This window comes from Strix uralensis, chromosome 1 (genome assembly GCF_047716275.1).
Source record: "Strix uralensis isolate ZFMK-TIS-50842 chromosome 1, bStrUra1, whole genome shotgun sequence".
NCBI classification, from domain to species: Eukaryota; Metazoa; Chordata; class Aves; order Strigiformes; family Strigidae; genus Strix; species Strix uralensis.
The window spans coordinates 154,554,810-154,568,740 of record NC_133972.1 but is presented as its reverse complement, the minus strand read 5'-3'; the positions used below and the strand labels follow the sequence as shown (position 1 = coordinate 154,568,740).

The 13,931-nt window shown below is 37.1% G+C and overlaps 1 protein-coding gene across 1 annotated transcript in view; it reads left to right on the top strand.

Moving 5' to 3' along the window:
- The window catches only part of ANGPT1 (angiopoietin 1), a 171,588-nt gene that overhangs the window by 101,675 nt on the left and 55,982 nt on the right, over positions 1 to 13,931 (top strand). Inside the window, exons 5-6 of the mRNA XM_074894355.1 lie at positions 7,602 to 7,729; positions 13,503 to 13,604. Coding sequence (XP_074750456.1) covers positions 7,602 to 7,729; positions 13,503 to 13,604 — 230 coding nt within the window. The remainder of the gene's footprint in view (positions 1 to 7,601; positions 7,730 to 13,502; positions 13,605 to 13,931) is intronic.

Sequence of the window (13,931 nt, the reverse complement as noted above, 5' to 3'; positions counted from 1 at the left end):
TCTACAATCAACAGAAACTGCAGGAAGAGCACTGCTCCTCTAAGTGACACCCTGCCATTGCACTGGGTTTTGGGTTATTACTAAGTGCTCTCTTAGACATTAAAAATGTGTGTATATATATATTTACTTATACTGTCATAAACTCTGAACACTTAAATGAAGGCCAGCATTTTCCATTCTAATCATTCAGCATTTGAGTGTGCCTGGGGTGCGGAAGGAATTCTAGAGTTCCGATTTCTCACACCTTCTAAAATACCTGTGTAAGTTCAAGGTAAGCTCCCAAGGAAATCTTGAATGAAAGACACAGTAGGTGCTACTTGCCTATTAACGGTCAAAATGAAAATAGTATTTTATAAATTATTAAAAAGAAACAGAAAGAAAATCAGAAAAAAATGTACCACAGTACAATTCATGATGTACTCAAATACTGTATAAAGGATTGGACCCTGAGTCTGGAAAGAAAAAAAAAAAAAAAAGGAAAAAAAGATGGAAAAAGTTACAGACAGATGATCAAAGATGTGAAATAACATCCATTAAGTATTTCAGAGATACTTCAGGCAGTGTAAAAGGTAGTAGGAGAATGCAGTAGAAATCATAGATGTCTTGTAGAGCATGGATGCAGAATTACTGACACTTTCAGCTAAGAATGAAGGGTCACGATCTGAAATATACTGGTTAAAAGGCAACAGTGGGAGATTGCCTTTCACGTGGTACCTTTACGGAGTTCCTTGGTATGGGACACTGTGAATAATTAAAATTCATATGGCTTCAAAAAAGTAACTAGAGAAATTCATGGAAGAAAATTCTTTCAAAGATTATTAAATATACAGATATATCTGACAGAGGAAGAACCTATGTTATAAATTCCTGGATATGCTTGCCTGCTCTTATTCTGTTCTCCAGTCATCTGCTTTGGACATCTGTTCCAACTAAAGACTCTTTTTTTGGGCCAGGTGTTAGCCCAGCCCTTGAAAAACCTTAGGGTCCTCCTGGACAGGGGAAGGCCTAAAAGAAAAAGAAAATAAGGAGAAAATAAATAATTATGAGGGTGCAAGCAAAGAAAAAACAGAAGAGCAGTGAGGGTTAAAAGATTAAGTCTGGTGAGGAAGCTCCATGATAGATGCTAGAGATGGGACACTGGAGAGGCTGGAGTGGCAATGTAGCCTGGTATAACCACTCTCTTAACTTCATTTGGGATTAATAGGAGCCTTGACAATAAAGTTTTATAAACTAGAATCTGCAAATTTATACTATATAAACTTGATTATGGAGTAATAGTTCCCAGAACAGAAATATTTTATTCCAGTTCCAGCCAAAATGAACTTTTTTTTTTCCCAATTTGCCTTTCGCCAGCTCTTTTTGTCATATTCAGAGCAATCTCACAAAGAAATATTACTTTGAAAAGCATTTTGGTGAATGTATACTTTGCTGGAAAGAAAATATATGTCCAAGCTCCAGACCTAAACTTTCTCTCACCTTCCTAATAAACAGATGTGATTACACAATCATGCACAACAATGACTTATCTGAGAAGACTGCTGGACTCCAAGATATTCAGAAGCAGCTTTCATATTATTATGCCCCCTCCTTTTTTTTTTTTTTTAAAAAAATGATATTCAGACTTTGTGGAGACAAAAATAAAACATAGTATTAATACAAAAGGAAATAAAGTTGATGCTGGCGAAAGTTTTAAATCAGGTGTTGGTAGTTTGTCTTTATAATAATTTAGAATTGGGTACTAAATGCATAGAAGTTCACATTTAAAACTTTTACTTAACTAGCTAGTTGCATAAAAAGTTCCTGATATTTTATCAGTAATAAGTAACTGCAATACTTTTTTCAATTTCATACATGTCAATGGATTGTAATTTTCTAATTATTTTTCACATTGGTTGTTGGTTGACAGTGGTAACTTTAATAATCCAGAAATACTTTTTGGAGAGGAAAAACACAAAGTATGTATTATGTACCTGAACAAACTACAATCCAGAAAATGCACTTTTTAAGTCCTTTTTGACAGGGACACAAATGTGCTCTTTTATGACTACCATTTTAGTTTGTAGGCAACACTGTGGTTATCTGGAAAGCATATCTGACTTGAAGTCAGCCTCCAGGTTTATGCCTTTCCCTGTGATTTATCTAACTTTTGCAGCACAACTGCATTGTCACAAGGTTGTCTTGTTGTAGGGAATAGTTGGATGTCACAGCCAGCTATTAGGTTTCAGTTTAATGTTTGTTCTCAAGTGGAGGTTGGTATATGCAAAACTAGACCACTTAAAAAACAGACTATACCTCTGGCTGTAAGTCAGCAAAAACTGAGTGGCTGTAACTCTTTGCATATTTTTCCATCTCAAAACAAAAATAATCTTCACTGTTTCTCTGTCAGATCTGTTTGTGGTTCCTGCTGCTAGGTCTGGGAACATACATACATGTGTGGGACATGTTCCAGGCCTCCTCACTGGGGGTATTTGACTGACATCCTTTTGATAACATTAGCAAACTGTTCCTGATTTGATTCTTCGTGAGCCAGGCACTATTTGCCATCATAACTGGAACTGTGGTGGTGCACAGCAGCTGCACCCAAATGTCTGGGAAAGAGGTCAGAGATGCAGGGTCTCCTACAGAAATGTAGGATTCCCCACTATATGTCTGGAACCATGACAAGAATAAGGCAAAATGTATTTGCAATCTGGATCTAGACAGAAACTGCCATTTGGTAGTCCTTGAATGACCCTGTCCCGGGATCCTACAGCTGTAGGTAAAACCATCGATTTACAACCTTCTCCTTTTCAGAAGCTGCTCATCTGGGGACAGAAATGTTCACCTCAGATACTTTTGATAGAACAGATAAAATTTAGGTCAATTATATTTGCCAGTAAGATATGGAGAGAGACTTTTCCCTTTCTGGCTTCAAATGCATGAAGGATTTTGTTTTAAATGTCTTTTGGTATGTATAGTGATTATTAAATCCTATAGGAAAATTAGATTCATGTAAATAAAACATTAAAACAATGAAAATGTAATAATTCACTAAGACACCGCAGAAATCTCTGCATATCTGTCCAAATAGGTCACTATCATGCAAAATACCCAACAGCTGCCTTTCATTTGCTGGCAGTATCACTAAAGGATGTAAGGCTCTAGTGATTAACTCAGTCTCAACTGATTTCACAAACATGGCAGTTCAGATCTTAAATAATTTAGTAAATGCAAATGTGATTTTATTGATTCTATCAACATAATGAACTGCAGTTTAACGTTCCTTATTGCTTACAGACAAACTACACTATTCATTCACCAAATATATGATGGATACTTGAAAAGCAGTGAGATAACCACTTCATTTTCTCAAAAACAGTCAGAAATATACATTTTAAAAATCAAATATAATATTTTTAAAATATTTTTTCTAGTAGAGATGAGATTAGATAATTTTCATGCAGATAGGAAAAAAGATAGATATTGTATGGTTTAAATTTCATATTTCTAGAGGAAAACTAGATTACTAAATATTTCAGAGCTATTTATTCTTAGTAGTCAGTTTGTATTTCTTTAAACCTGGACAGAAAAGCAGGCATCCTTCATTTGTGATAGCTATTAGGAACTAGTAAACTCATTTACTATTGACTTATTTTCATAACTGATAGCAGAAAAATAGTCTCACCCTACACAGAGGCACACACAACTAACAATCAATTAAGGGATTTTCCTGACTAGTTTTTCAGGAAAAGGCCCTATGTATTTTTGCTCTACTTGCAAGCGCCAGCAACCCGTTCTAAGAAAACTGAAGATGCTACAACTTCAAGTTCCAACCCTAGCTTTCTACTGAAGGTTAATACCCTGTTAGTAGTAGAAGCAGAACAGCTACTCAGCCCTGATAGTTCACAGCCTGTGAGTGAGCAGAAACCTCATTGATTTGGGTTCCTGTTTCTCCCCAGGGCTGCAGAGCAGTTGCACTGCCAGGGCTGTTGGCTCTACATGGGAGCAGCCATCTGATAGGGCTCTGCATGGTACCTGGTGTATTACCTGGACTCAAATCATTATCCAGGGCATCAAGGAAAGGAAACAGCCAAAAGACTGATAACTGAAAGAAATATTTCATCAAGTAAGGAAACACATGTAGCGTAGCCCTAAGAGAAAGTTATTGGTCTAAAAATTAACCAAAAGACTTTCAGAAGTGCAATGAAAGAAGAACTTATTTCTCTTGTTAATTCTTCTTTTGTTCAAGAAAGCAGAATTTTCCACATAGGCATAATTGCTTCATCACCAGTTTATTCATCCAGAAAAGGCAATCAAAAAACCCCTTCGGGGTCCAAACTTTGGCTAAGCATTCAGGTTTCAAGAATTATAATATTATTTGCTTGACATAGACTTATCTTTTTGTCCTGGTACATAAAACTTTGGCATAAACATTGTATTTGAAAATAGCTAAACTAACTTTAGAAATCTGTAAAGTAAATTAAGATCTTGAAGCTGAACAAAGAAAGGTAATGGCTACGTGTTTTGGTTTAGAACTGCTTTCTCTGAGCCTTGTTACTTTTTTAAAAATTTGTTTACACATCTACCATATGTGAGCCAATACATGATTCAGGAAATTCACTTAATGTATAAAGCATTCAAGGTCTGTGTAATGTTATAGAAAAAACAGTCTGGAGCTATAGTGGGTAGAAGTGGTTTGGAAATTGTATGGAATATTAAGTTAGAAAAACAACAGCAAACCTTAGAAAAAACATATATTACCCTAAAAGAACATTACCAGTAACATTCCTGAGTATGCATTTTCTGATAACTTTGGGCTGTTGCAAAATACAGTCTGATGTATTAAGAAAAACTAAACTTTGTGCTGGTCATGCTTAATATGCTGTGCTGCAATCTGTTATAGTTCAGGTCCTTCACAAGGAGCTATGTTTTTCTTCCAGTGGGAGCACCAGCTCCTGAAAGGGGGATGAGAGGCACCCAAGGAAAGCCATCTTCTGGCTACAGTGCTTCACTGAATAAAAGCTACTGCTGCAAAAAAGAGTATTGGGTTGCTTAGTCTACCTTCTGTATGTGATCTCAGGTATTCTGAGAGGAAGGACTGAAGGAACTGGGCATATCTATGGCATCTATCTGCCCTTGCCCTTGCCACCTTCATCTCTTACATCAACAGCATTTCTATTGTGTTTTTTTTCTAGTCTTTAAGCATGAGGAAAAAGTTTATTTCTAAATATGCTTCCTAGAGATCAATCTGCTTAGAAAATTATTTTCAAATCTAATTCTAATTACTCTGTAAATAAAATATTACTTTGTTTAAAAGTTAAATAATATGAACTTTAGGATATACTCATGATTTTTTTGTGTAACTTTCAGTTAAAAAAGAACCTAATTCAGATTTCCTTGACTGACTCTTAAGTAGTTCTTTCCAAGTGATTTTCAATGTGTGTATAACAGTTAAATAGAGGTAAAATAATCTCTTTACATATAGATATTAAAATATAAGTTTAAGACTCAAGGAAATCAACACTCTGCCTCTGCACAACTAAATACATTTTTTTAGACGAGAAAGACTGATGTCTGCTGTTGAAAAAACAGCATTAGAGAAATTCAGGCCAGGAAGAGTGGATCTAATCTAAAGCCCCCTGGAATCAATGAGAAGCTTTGCTTTAACTCCTCTAGGCTTTGGCTCCAGCCCCAAGTAATTATTCAGGTTGGACTTTGGCCATTGATACTAACACCATCTGCTTACCGGAAAGTACCGTGAAATCTTTAACACAAATTGTGAAGGTGACAGTTCTATGTCTTATCAAAAAAATGGCACCTTTGAGAGAGTGCATTGTTGCTGTGTACCTTGTTGAGGACTTCATTCCCTGCCATCTCACAGGGAAGTGTGTCATCTACTGCGTTGCCAGCACTACCTTTTCCAAATATAGCCAAGTTTCAAAGCCATTGATTTTCCACTTGAAGTTCATATGCAAGTTTATGAACCAGGTTTTATTTTTATTGATGGTGTTGGATAAAAATAATAAATATACAGCAAATACATGGAAAGGGAGATGTAAGGGGGTTTTGTTTGCTAAAATCAAATTTTAAAAGAACAAAGTAAAACACATAAAAGTGAAAAAAGAATATTATGTGTGCAAAATGCTTACCTAGAGAGCAGGATAGTCTTATGGTTCAAGAGTGGATTTCTCACTATTTTTCAATTTTCACCTTTTCACAAAATCACTGAGGTAAAACGTTTAACCTTTCTCTTCCTCAGTTTCCCCATCTGTGAAATGGTATTAATTCTAATTCATCTGGCAGGAATTTGCCATCCTAAAATGCTGCTTTGAGGTGTTCAGACGCAGGGTAGTATATCAAACTACAAAGACTTGGCATTACTGCATACCATCTTATAGCCTGGATAGTCCCACATGATGTGCAAGGCCATTGCTTTTTTGCACACCATTGCCATTAAGCATCAGTTTTGCAGCACAGGCCACATTCTTTGAGAGCGAATAATTCATAGTCCTTTTTGTACCTGTAACTTACACTTTCAAGCCAAAACCAAAAAAGATGTGTCTGTCACCAGACAATCAGTGCATCTGCAGGACTTAAATATTGTTTCTTTATTGTAGGGATTAATGAAGTGCCGTCCCGGATCCTGCACAGCACTTAAGGGCATGTTTAACTTTAAGAATCTGAGTAGACTGATGGATTTCCATGGGAATCCTGATGTGCTTAAAGTATGTGTTGTTGGAATGAAGTCATATCCTTGTGGGGTCATGCTACTTTTGTTTGTGAAAGTGAAGGAACACTCTCAGATGTTACTCCTTCTACAGGGAATCTCCTGGTTGTTCAAGACTGGGATCCTCAAATATCTTGCCCTCCTGATTTCTGAGGCCAAAATCATATATGTGGTCTGTCTTCAATATACAGGATCAAGATCTGCACTGGTGTTTTAACATTAATTGTTTTCCTGTTCTGAGCTAAAAATAAATTCAAAACATCATGACTCTAAACAACTGATTTCAGTAGCACTGATTTTTCTTCTTTTTTCCACTAATTGTGCCTAACAACTTTTATGTATGTAGATATGAAAATCATTAAATAATTCTCTGCCAAAAAAATAACCTTAAACAAACAGCTCCCTTGCCTCAAGTCCCTAGGCTGCTTAAAAGGTAACACCTCATGGAGGAAGGGCACAAGCTCTACCCTTCCAGGGTTCTGCGTTGCTGTCTTAAGTGAGCATCTGTTGATCACAACACTGAACAAATTTTCCACCTCCATCTGCCATCTCTGTGGAATTCTTTGGCAACCTCCCAGAGACAGCTTGAGTCAGAGGCAGCACCTGCAGCTGCAGACTTTTGCCCTCAGAAGGAATGCTGTGTTCACCTCTCAGTAGACAGGATGCTGTTTAGCTATTTGCATCATGACTTACTTCTGCTGGTGCCTACTCTGCCATCTGTCTGAAAGTTTCACACTACTTCTCTATTAGAATTTACCAAATGCACTAACTGCGTAAGAACCATAGTAGTTACTACTGTGTATGTTTAAAAGGAATACATGTACAAAAGTGCACTTTCTTCATACAGAAATGCTTAAGATTGTTGTAACTTACCATATTTTTTTTTGTTTTGCAGTTTTACTAAAGAATGCAAAAAAGGAAGAAGAAAAGCCTTTCAGAGACTGTGCAGATGTATACCAATCTGGTTTTAACAAAAGTGGGGTCTACACTATTTATATTAACAATGTGTCAGATCCTAAAAAGGTAAATACTTGTTTTATTTTCTTGTTTGTTGATAGGATGTTGGTCTGGCTTTAAAGGAGCATTCAGAGCCTTTATTGAAGTTCTCATTCTGCAAAGGGTTGTACTGGTATGAATCACCTGGGCTGTATTCAGTCTTAAAAAAAATACACTAGAATGAAGAAAGTGACAAACTGTATTATTCTAGACATTCTACTTTCTCTCTGACACAGAGTCCTTCCTAAGATCCAACATACACTAAAGAGTTGACTCAAATCCTCCTACTTGGCAAGTTCAGTTGAATCAGACTATGGCTGCAAATAAATCTGCGATGAAGTTTAGAAGAGAATTAGTAAAGTACTATAATGAGGAAACGGGTGGAGGGGAATTATCTGGTAGCACAGGGAAAGAAATAGCAGAATGAGTAGTTTTTAAAGATAAAGATTTATAAAAATTCTGCTTCTTTTGTAGGGAACAGGGAAGAATGGTTTTTGGCTGTAAAGAACACAACATGCTGAATATTAGCAATGTTTGAAGCGATGAAGCATGTATAATCCTGTACTTTGCAAAAAGAAGATCCTTGGAAGAGTTTTTTTGATTAAAATGAAACATTAGTCTGTAAAGGAGACTGTTTTTTGGGAAGACTTTTGTTGCTGAGGTACCTGAGTCAGCTGAAGCTAGGAGTTTGAGAGAATAACCTAAGCCTAACTTACACATGGAGGAATGCTGGCTCTCCCTCTGAGAGGGCACTATTGGAAGCAGCCCCAAACAAAGCTAAGGGCTGATTATCTGGGAGAAAAAAATACAGCATTGTCCAGAAAGTGGGCCAAACAGGAGGGAGGAAACCACATCTGTCTAGTGAATTTATTCTGACTGCATTAAAATGGTGATCCTGAAAACAGAAAAACACAGTAACAAATATTACTGATGTTATATTCTATAGTCATGATGATATTAAGATATGTAAAACTTATTTCTAAACTGAATTGGTTTTATTAGAGGTATCTGGAAGCCTGTAAATGTGAAGATGTTATGGTTTACTGAGGGATAAGAGTTCATTAAACCATGAGTAGAATTGAGGTGAGAGAATGCTGTGGGCAAAGACGAATATAACTCTGGTGAATGTGAATGGAAAAATAATTGACATGACATAAAATACAGAAATCCCTTTAAGCATTACTGAACAGGACAAGAACAATAAAAGCAGTTCTGCAGAAGCACTCAAAACAGAGATATATCATCAAAGTCCAAATTGCACGTACAAATAGGCAGTGGCTTTTCTTAGCCTTATTAAAGTTCATAAACCATCCCCAGAAGCTGGGGTGAAATGAAAAACAATGGTTATCTGAAAGTAACGTGGCACTAATGCATCTAGTATATTTATCTTAAACCCACTTCACTGGTAATATAAGGACAGTGACACTATGGAAGCCACCCTGTATTTCCACTGTATCCCTGTTTGCAGACGCTGCTATCAATCAATACGGGCAGCACAACTCAGCTGATACCATTGCATTCTTTTTTCCTGGAGGCTTCCTGTTTTAGCAAGAAAATGCATGTGTGTGTTGAGGGCGTTTCTGCTACCACCTGTTTCTGTCTTGCTCTAGCAATAACACAGCAAGAGCTGATCCCAGACATGTTCATGTTAGTCAAGTGAGGAGTGTGATTGCTTTAACAGATGTTTTTTCAGACATTAAGGTCGTATTAACAGTGTACAAGTTAGTGCTGTGCAGAGATAGCTGAACTAACTCTACCTGAGATGGCTTCAAAATCACATCAACGCAGCACTGTGCCAGGACTAATTAGCCCAGAGGTAGCATCACACTGACACAGTTAGATAGCTCTGGGAACCAAGTTAATAACCTGATAGGTACTCCATGGAGACATACCTGCTTGTTTAAAGCCAGCTTAGTTATCTGGATACCACAACGCAAGACTCTGACATGTCTTAAGGGGCCTAATATATTGTATCTCCTGTAATACAGCCACTGGCAACTGTCTTATTTATAGTAATTTTATACTTCAACTCACAAAAATATATCTTCATTTAATTTTGTATTTCCTAAGGGATACTTACTAGAATCCTGAAATTCAGTAGAAAATATCCTTTTGTCATATATACAAATGTTACTGTCAGTTCTAGTTCTTTGTTGGTTTTACCTTCATATATTCATAGAAAATTATCCTCCATGCTTACAGCTCCATACCATTTATATGCCTCATTTTTATATGCTTACAAATTTAGATGGCAATTTTTCTTTCATGTTCCTAGCTTCAACAGTTCATTAGTTTAGTTCATTAGTCTTCCAGCCCTGCATCAAAAATTAGTGACTCATTTTGGTTTAAAAGTATCTTAATAATATTGCATATTTTTAAGATGGGTAGAGAAAAAAAAATAGGCTTAAATATTAAGCTAATTAATTGGCTTACTTTGATGTGTGTGTGTGTGTGTGTGTGTGTGCAATGCCTGATGGTGTTGACAAATGATTGTTTCTAGGCCATAGTGAATCAAAGGTGAGAAGAGTCCTCTTAATCCCCTGCAGAGGTGAGGTCAGCTACAGGGGAAGCAGAGGCTGCTGAGAAGCAGAGGAGCAGCGGGAGTGAGGTTGTCACCATTTAGGAGCTGAAGGAAGCATGTCACTTTCAGGAGCTGAAGTAGACCAGGGGGACTGGTCTGAGTGCATACAGAACCTCTGTATCTCCCCTTGGATTAGTGTATTTGACTCTCTTACTGTCTCCTCCAACTCCCTCACAAGCATGACTTCTACCAACTTCTGGGTGCACTGCACTGAAAATGTAATGTTATTAATTACTAGTGGTATCTATGTGTCGGGGTCACCATTAGCCAGGGTCCTTATTTTTCCATGCGGGAACAGGAACAACACAACACCAATATGATGATCAGATCATCCACCTTTATTTCCCAATCCTGGTTACATTTATATTCTACTAAGTTCCGTACATGCACTCATCTATCTTCTAATAGGCTACAGGTCATCTACACGCGCTGTTCACGTGCCTCTACAAGCATTTGCATTGGTTAATTGCAATTAGTACGTAAAGCCCAAAACTTGCCAAAAACTCCCTTATCTCATACCCTGTTTTGGTCAGACTTGTGTGCTTTTGCTGACCACAGGTGTTTCTCACTTATCTGTTATCTTGTGTGTTTTTGCCAGCCTTATTTTGCTGGCCTTGTCTTCGTCCTTGCATTCTTCTGCCTGCACTAACTTCCCTCCAGCGTGGCCCAGACTCCTACATCTATGTATCTGGTCTTTATGGCTCTGCAAAAGCAATTGCCACTGTTGTCATGAACGCAGTCTTCACTCCTTCCCCTCTACTTTCTGCCTGTGGACTTCCTACCAATTTGCTGTCAATGACCTCTCTGAGCATATCTGCCAGAATTTCAACCCATTAAATTTATGATAACCCCTTATACTGTGGAAACGGTCATCCCGACATGGTTACCTTCAGGCTTCGTTTCTGCATAGCAGAGGCACATTCCCTGACTTTCAAATGGCTGGTCTTGAGCTTGTTGCTCCATGCCAACAAGGTAGACTTGTGGTTATCCCTCCCTTTTTGTTTACTTTAAAATTGGGCTTATCTCTAAATGGTTATTATGATGTTTATAATAATGTAGTCCATAAAGCTAAAATATGTATAAATAATCCCTTATATGCCTTTTAGGAGCTTGAATATTTTAACCCATCCATTTAAGGAAGGGCAAGAGTACAATGCTTTGGATGCTCTTTTAATCTAAATCAGGTTATTTTATTGATGATAAACTCAGAATCTAGAGATGCATAGAAATTCAAAGTCCCTTTTCTTCATCCTTCTCTGGTAGAGGGTTAAATATCAAAACACGTTAAAAGGTGTTTAATGGCTGAGTGCCTTGACCTTGTCTGGGACAGAAGCCAGTCTGGGACATTTGTTGGCTAGAGCTGTGCACCGTGAACATCTATAATGAGCTTGGCACTGCTGTTAATACAGCAGGTGTTTGTGTCTACCACCGTGGAAAGTGCCAGACCACACAATGATGGCTAGTGAATAATGTGCTGCTGGTAAATCTTTCTTTCATTGTGCAGTTTTCTCTTTTAATTTGCTATATTATTCAGAAAACATCAAAGTCCTTTTATAGGTATTTTATTATATACACCATCATTTGTTTGCGCATGTCTTTAAAATGAGTAGTCTTCATACAGTTGAGGATTTCATGCTTTAAAAATTGGCAATGGATTCATGGGAGCTTGAAATGACTTATAAGGAAAATAAATCTATCATTTAGAAATTCTCACTGTAAATCAGACTAAAGAAATTAAATCCTGTAGATAAATGTTTTGACTCACAGTGTCTTCCCCGAAGGAGGAATAGGGCGATAATGTTTGTCTAGCGAATTGTGGGTTTTTTTGTGGTTACCCTAAATCAAGTTCACATGTTTGCACTGTTCGGTATTCTGTTTCCTTCCTATACCTACACAGAGACTTCACTCGGCATGCCTGGAGCAAGTTAAAACAAAAGCACTTGCACAGGATGACTGTGACAATGCTTATGAGTAGGAAAGATTTGGAATTGCTTTGCCTGAAGGTAGAATATGGTTCTCTAGTCAACTGAGGGACAAATTTTTATTTAACTGAATTAGATAGTAACCTTTAATTTGGCAAAACAACTTAAAGCTTTAAATTACCAACCAGTGCTGAATGGATTGACTCTTGTTGATGTGAATGCCAAAAGCTAAGCTGATGAGTAACACCTCTTCAATTCTCTTACATATAACATCTTACTTAAAAAGAAGGATACAACTATCCAAGAGCACAGAAAAATGAAATTTAGGGTAGTTGCACGGCCAATATGGCATGGATAACTACAGGGGAATGAAAATCAGGAAAATTTGCTTGAATGAGTAGCACTGAGAAACTTAGATCTTAAAATCAAGTGTCATACAAAAATAAGAACAAAAATGAATACTATCACTTGCCACATACCAAAGAATGTGAATGGATAAACAGTATTTGCATTTTTTCATAATTATCTTCTATATTTTTGAAAGGATAATGCAAGAAGTGTGAAAAATGAATGAAAATTAAATATCCATTTTGATTATTATATGAATTATTTAAGATTATTAACAGATTTCAGTTGACAATATTCTAACATCAAGCTTCAGCAAAGTTGACAAATTGTTAAATTATCCTTAATATACAGAATCTCAGTATTTAAGTTAGAATTTTTTTAGTGCAATGATGGCAGGGTATGATCTTACATGTTCTGTATAGGTCTTAACTTCTGAGCTTGTCCCACAGAACTCCATTCTTGAGCCTGTTCCTATCTGTCCTCTGTCATCTGTAAGGCAGCTTAGACTGACATCACTTGTTTCTGTCTTGGCACACCATAGGTAACATTATGAAGCAAAGCAGAATAATCTCATCTGTGCTACATTTTGGACATCTTGAATGGGTATTTTCTGTAAGAATTCCTGAAGATTCTTTCTTAGACAGAATGACATTCTGCTAAGAGCATGGAGGGAATGTGAAGAGGAAAGCTGAGGGTGCAGAGGGGAATGAGGAGGAGATGTGCTTGGGTAATGTGCTGAAAGGAGACATTACTGGGACAATTACACTAAACATGAGAGCTCCAGTTGTAATCAAGTGGTTGGGAATACATTCAAGGGCATAGGGCATTAATCCACAGGAAAAGAGGTTTCCTTAGTTCCATTATTCACAAATATTTTTTCCCCCTAGGATGACAAGATTCCAATGCAAGTTTGTTTTATTGTGGTTTTGATATTTTTATTACTGCATAGGTCTTTTGCAATATGGAAATTGCTGGAGGAGGATGGACGGTTATACAGCACAGAGAAGATGGGAGTCTGGATTTTCAAAAAAGCTGGAAGGAATACAAAATGGTAAGGTGTAAAATGTGAACTACCTGTACAGTTCATAGAAGTGTTAGATTTCAAATAATACTTGCTATTATCGTAAGCAGATAGTTCTGCCTATGGTGATATGGTGTGGTCCTGCAGCCTTTTATGAACTACCTTTTGTCATATTCTTTTTACAAAATTAGTTGAGTGTTATTGTCCATGATTTAGGGTTGCTTTCAGATCAGTTACTGAGGTCAGGCCCAGGCACATGCACTAAAGAATGTTGCTGTCTGTGCCTCTGAAGTTTTGACTTGCTGTGATGTTAAGGGTTAATAAGCATGTGATGATGTTCCTAATGCATGGATGTTT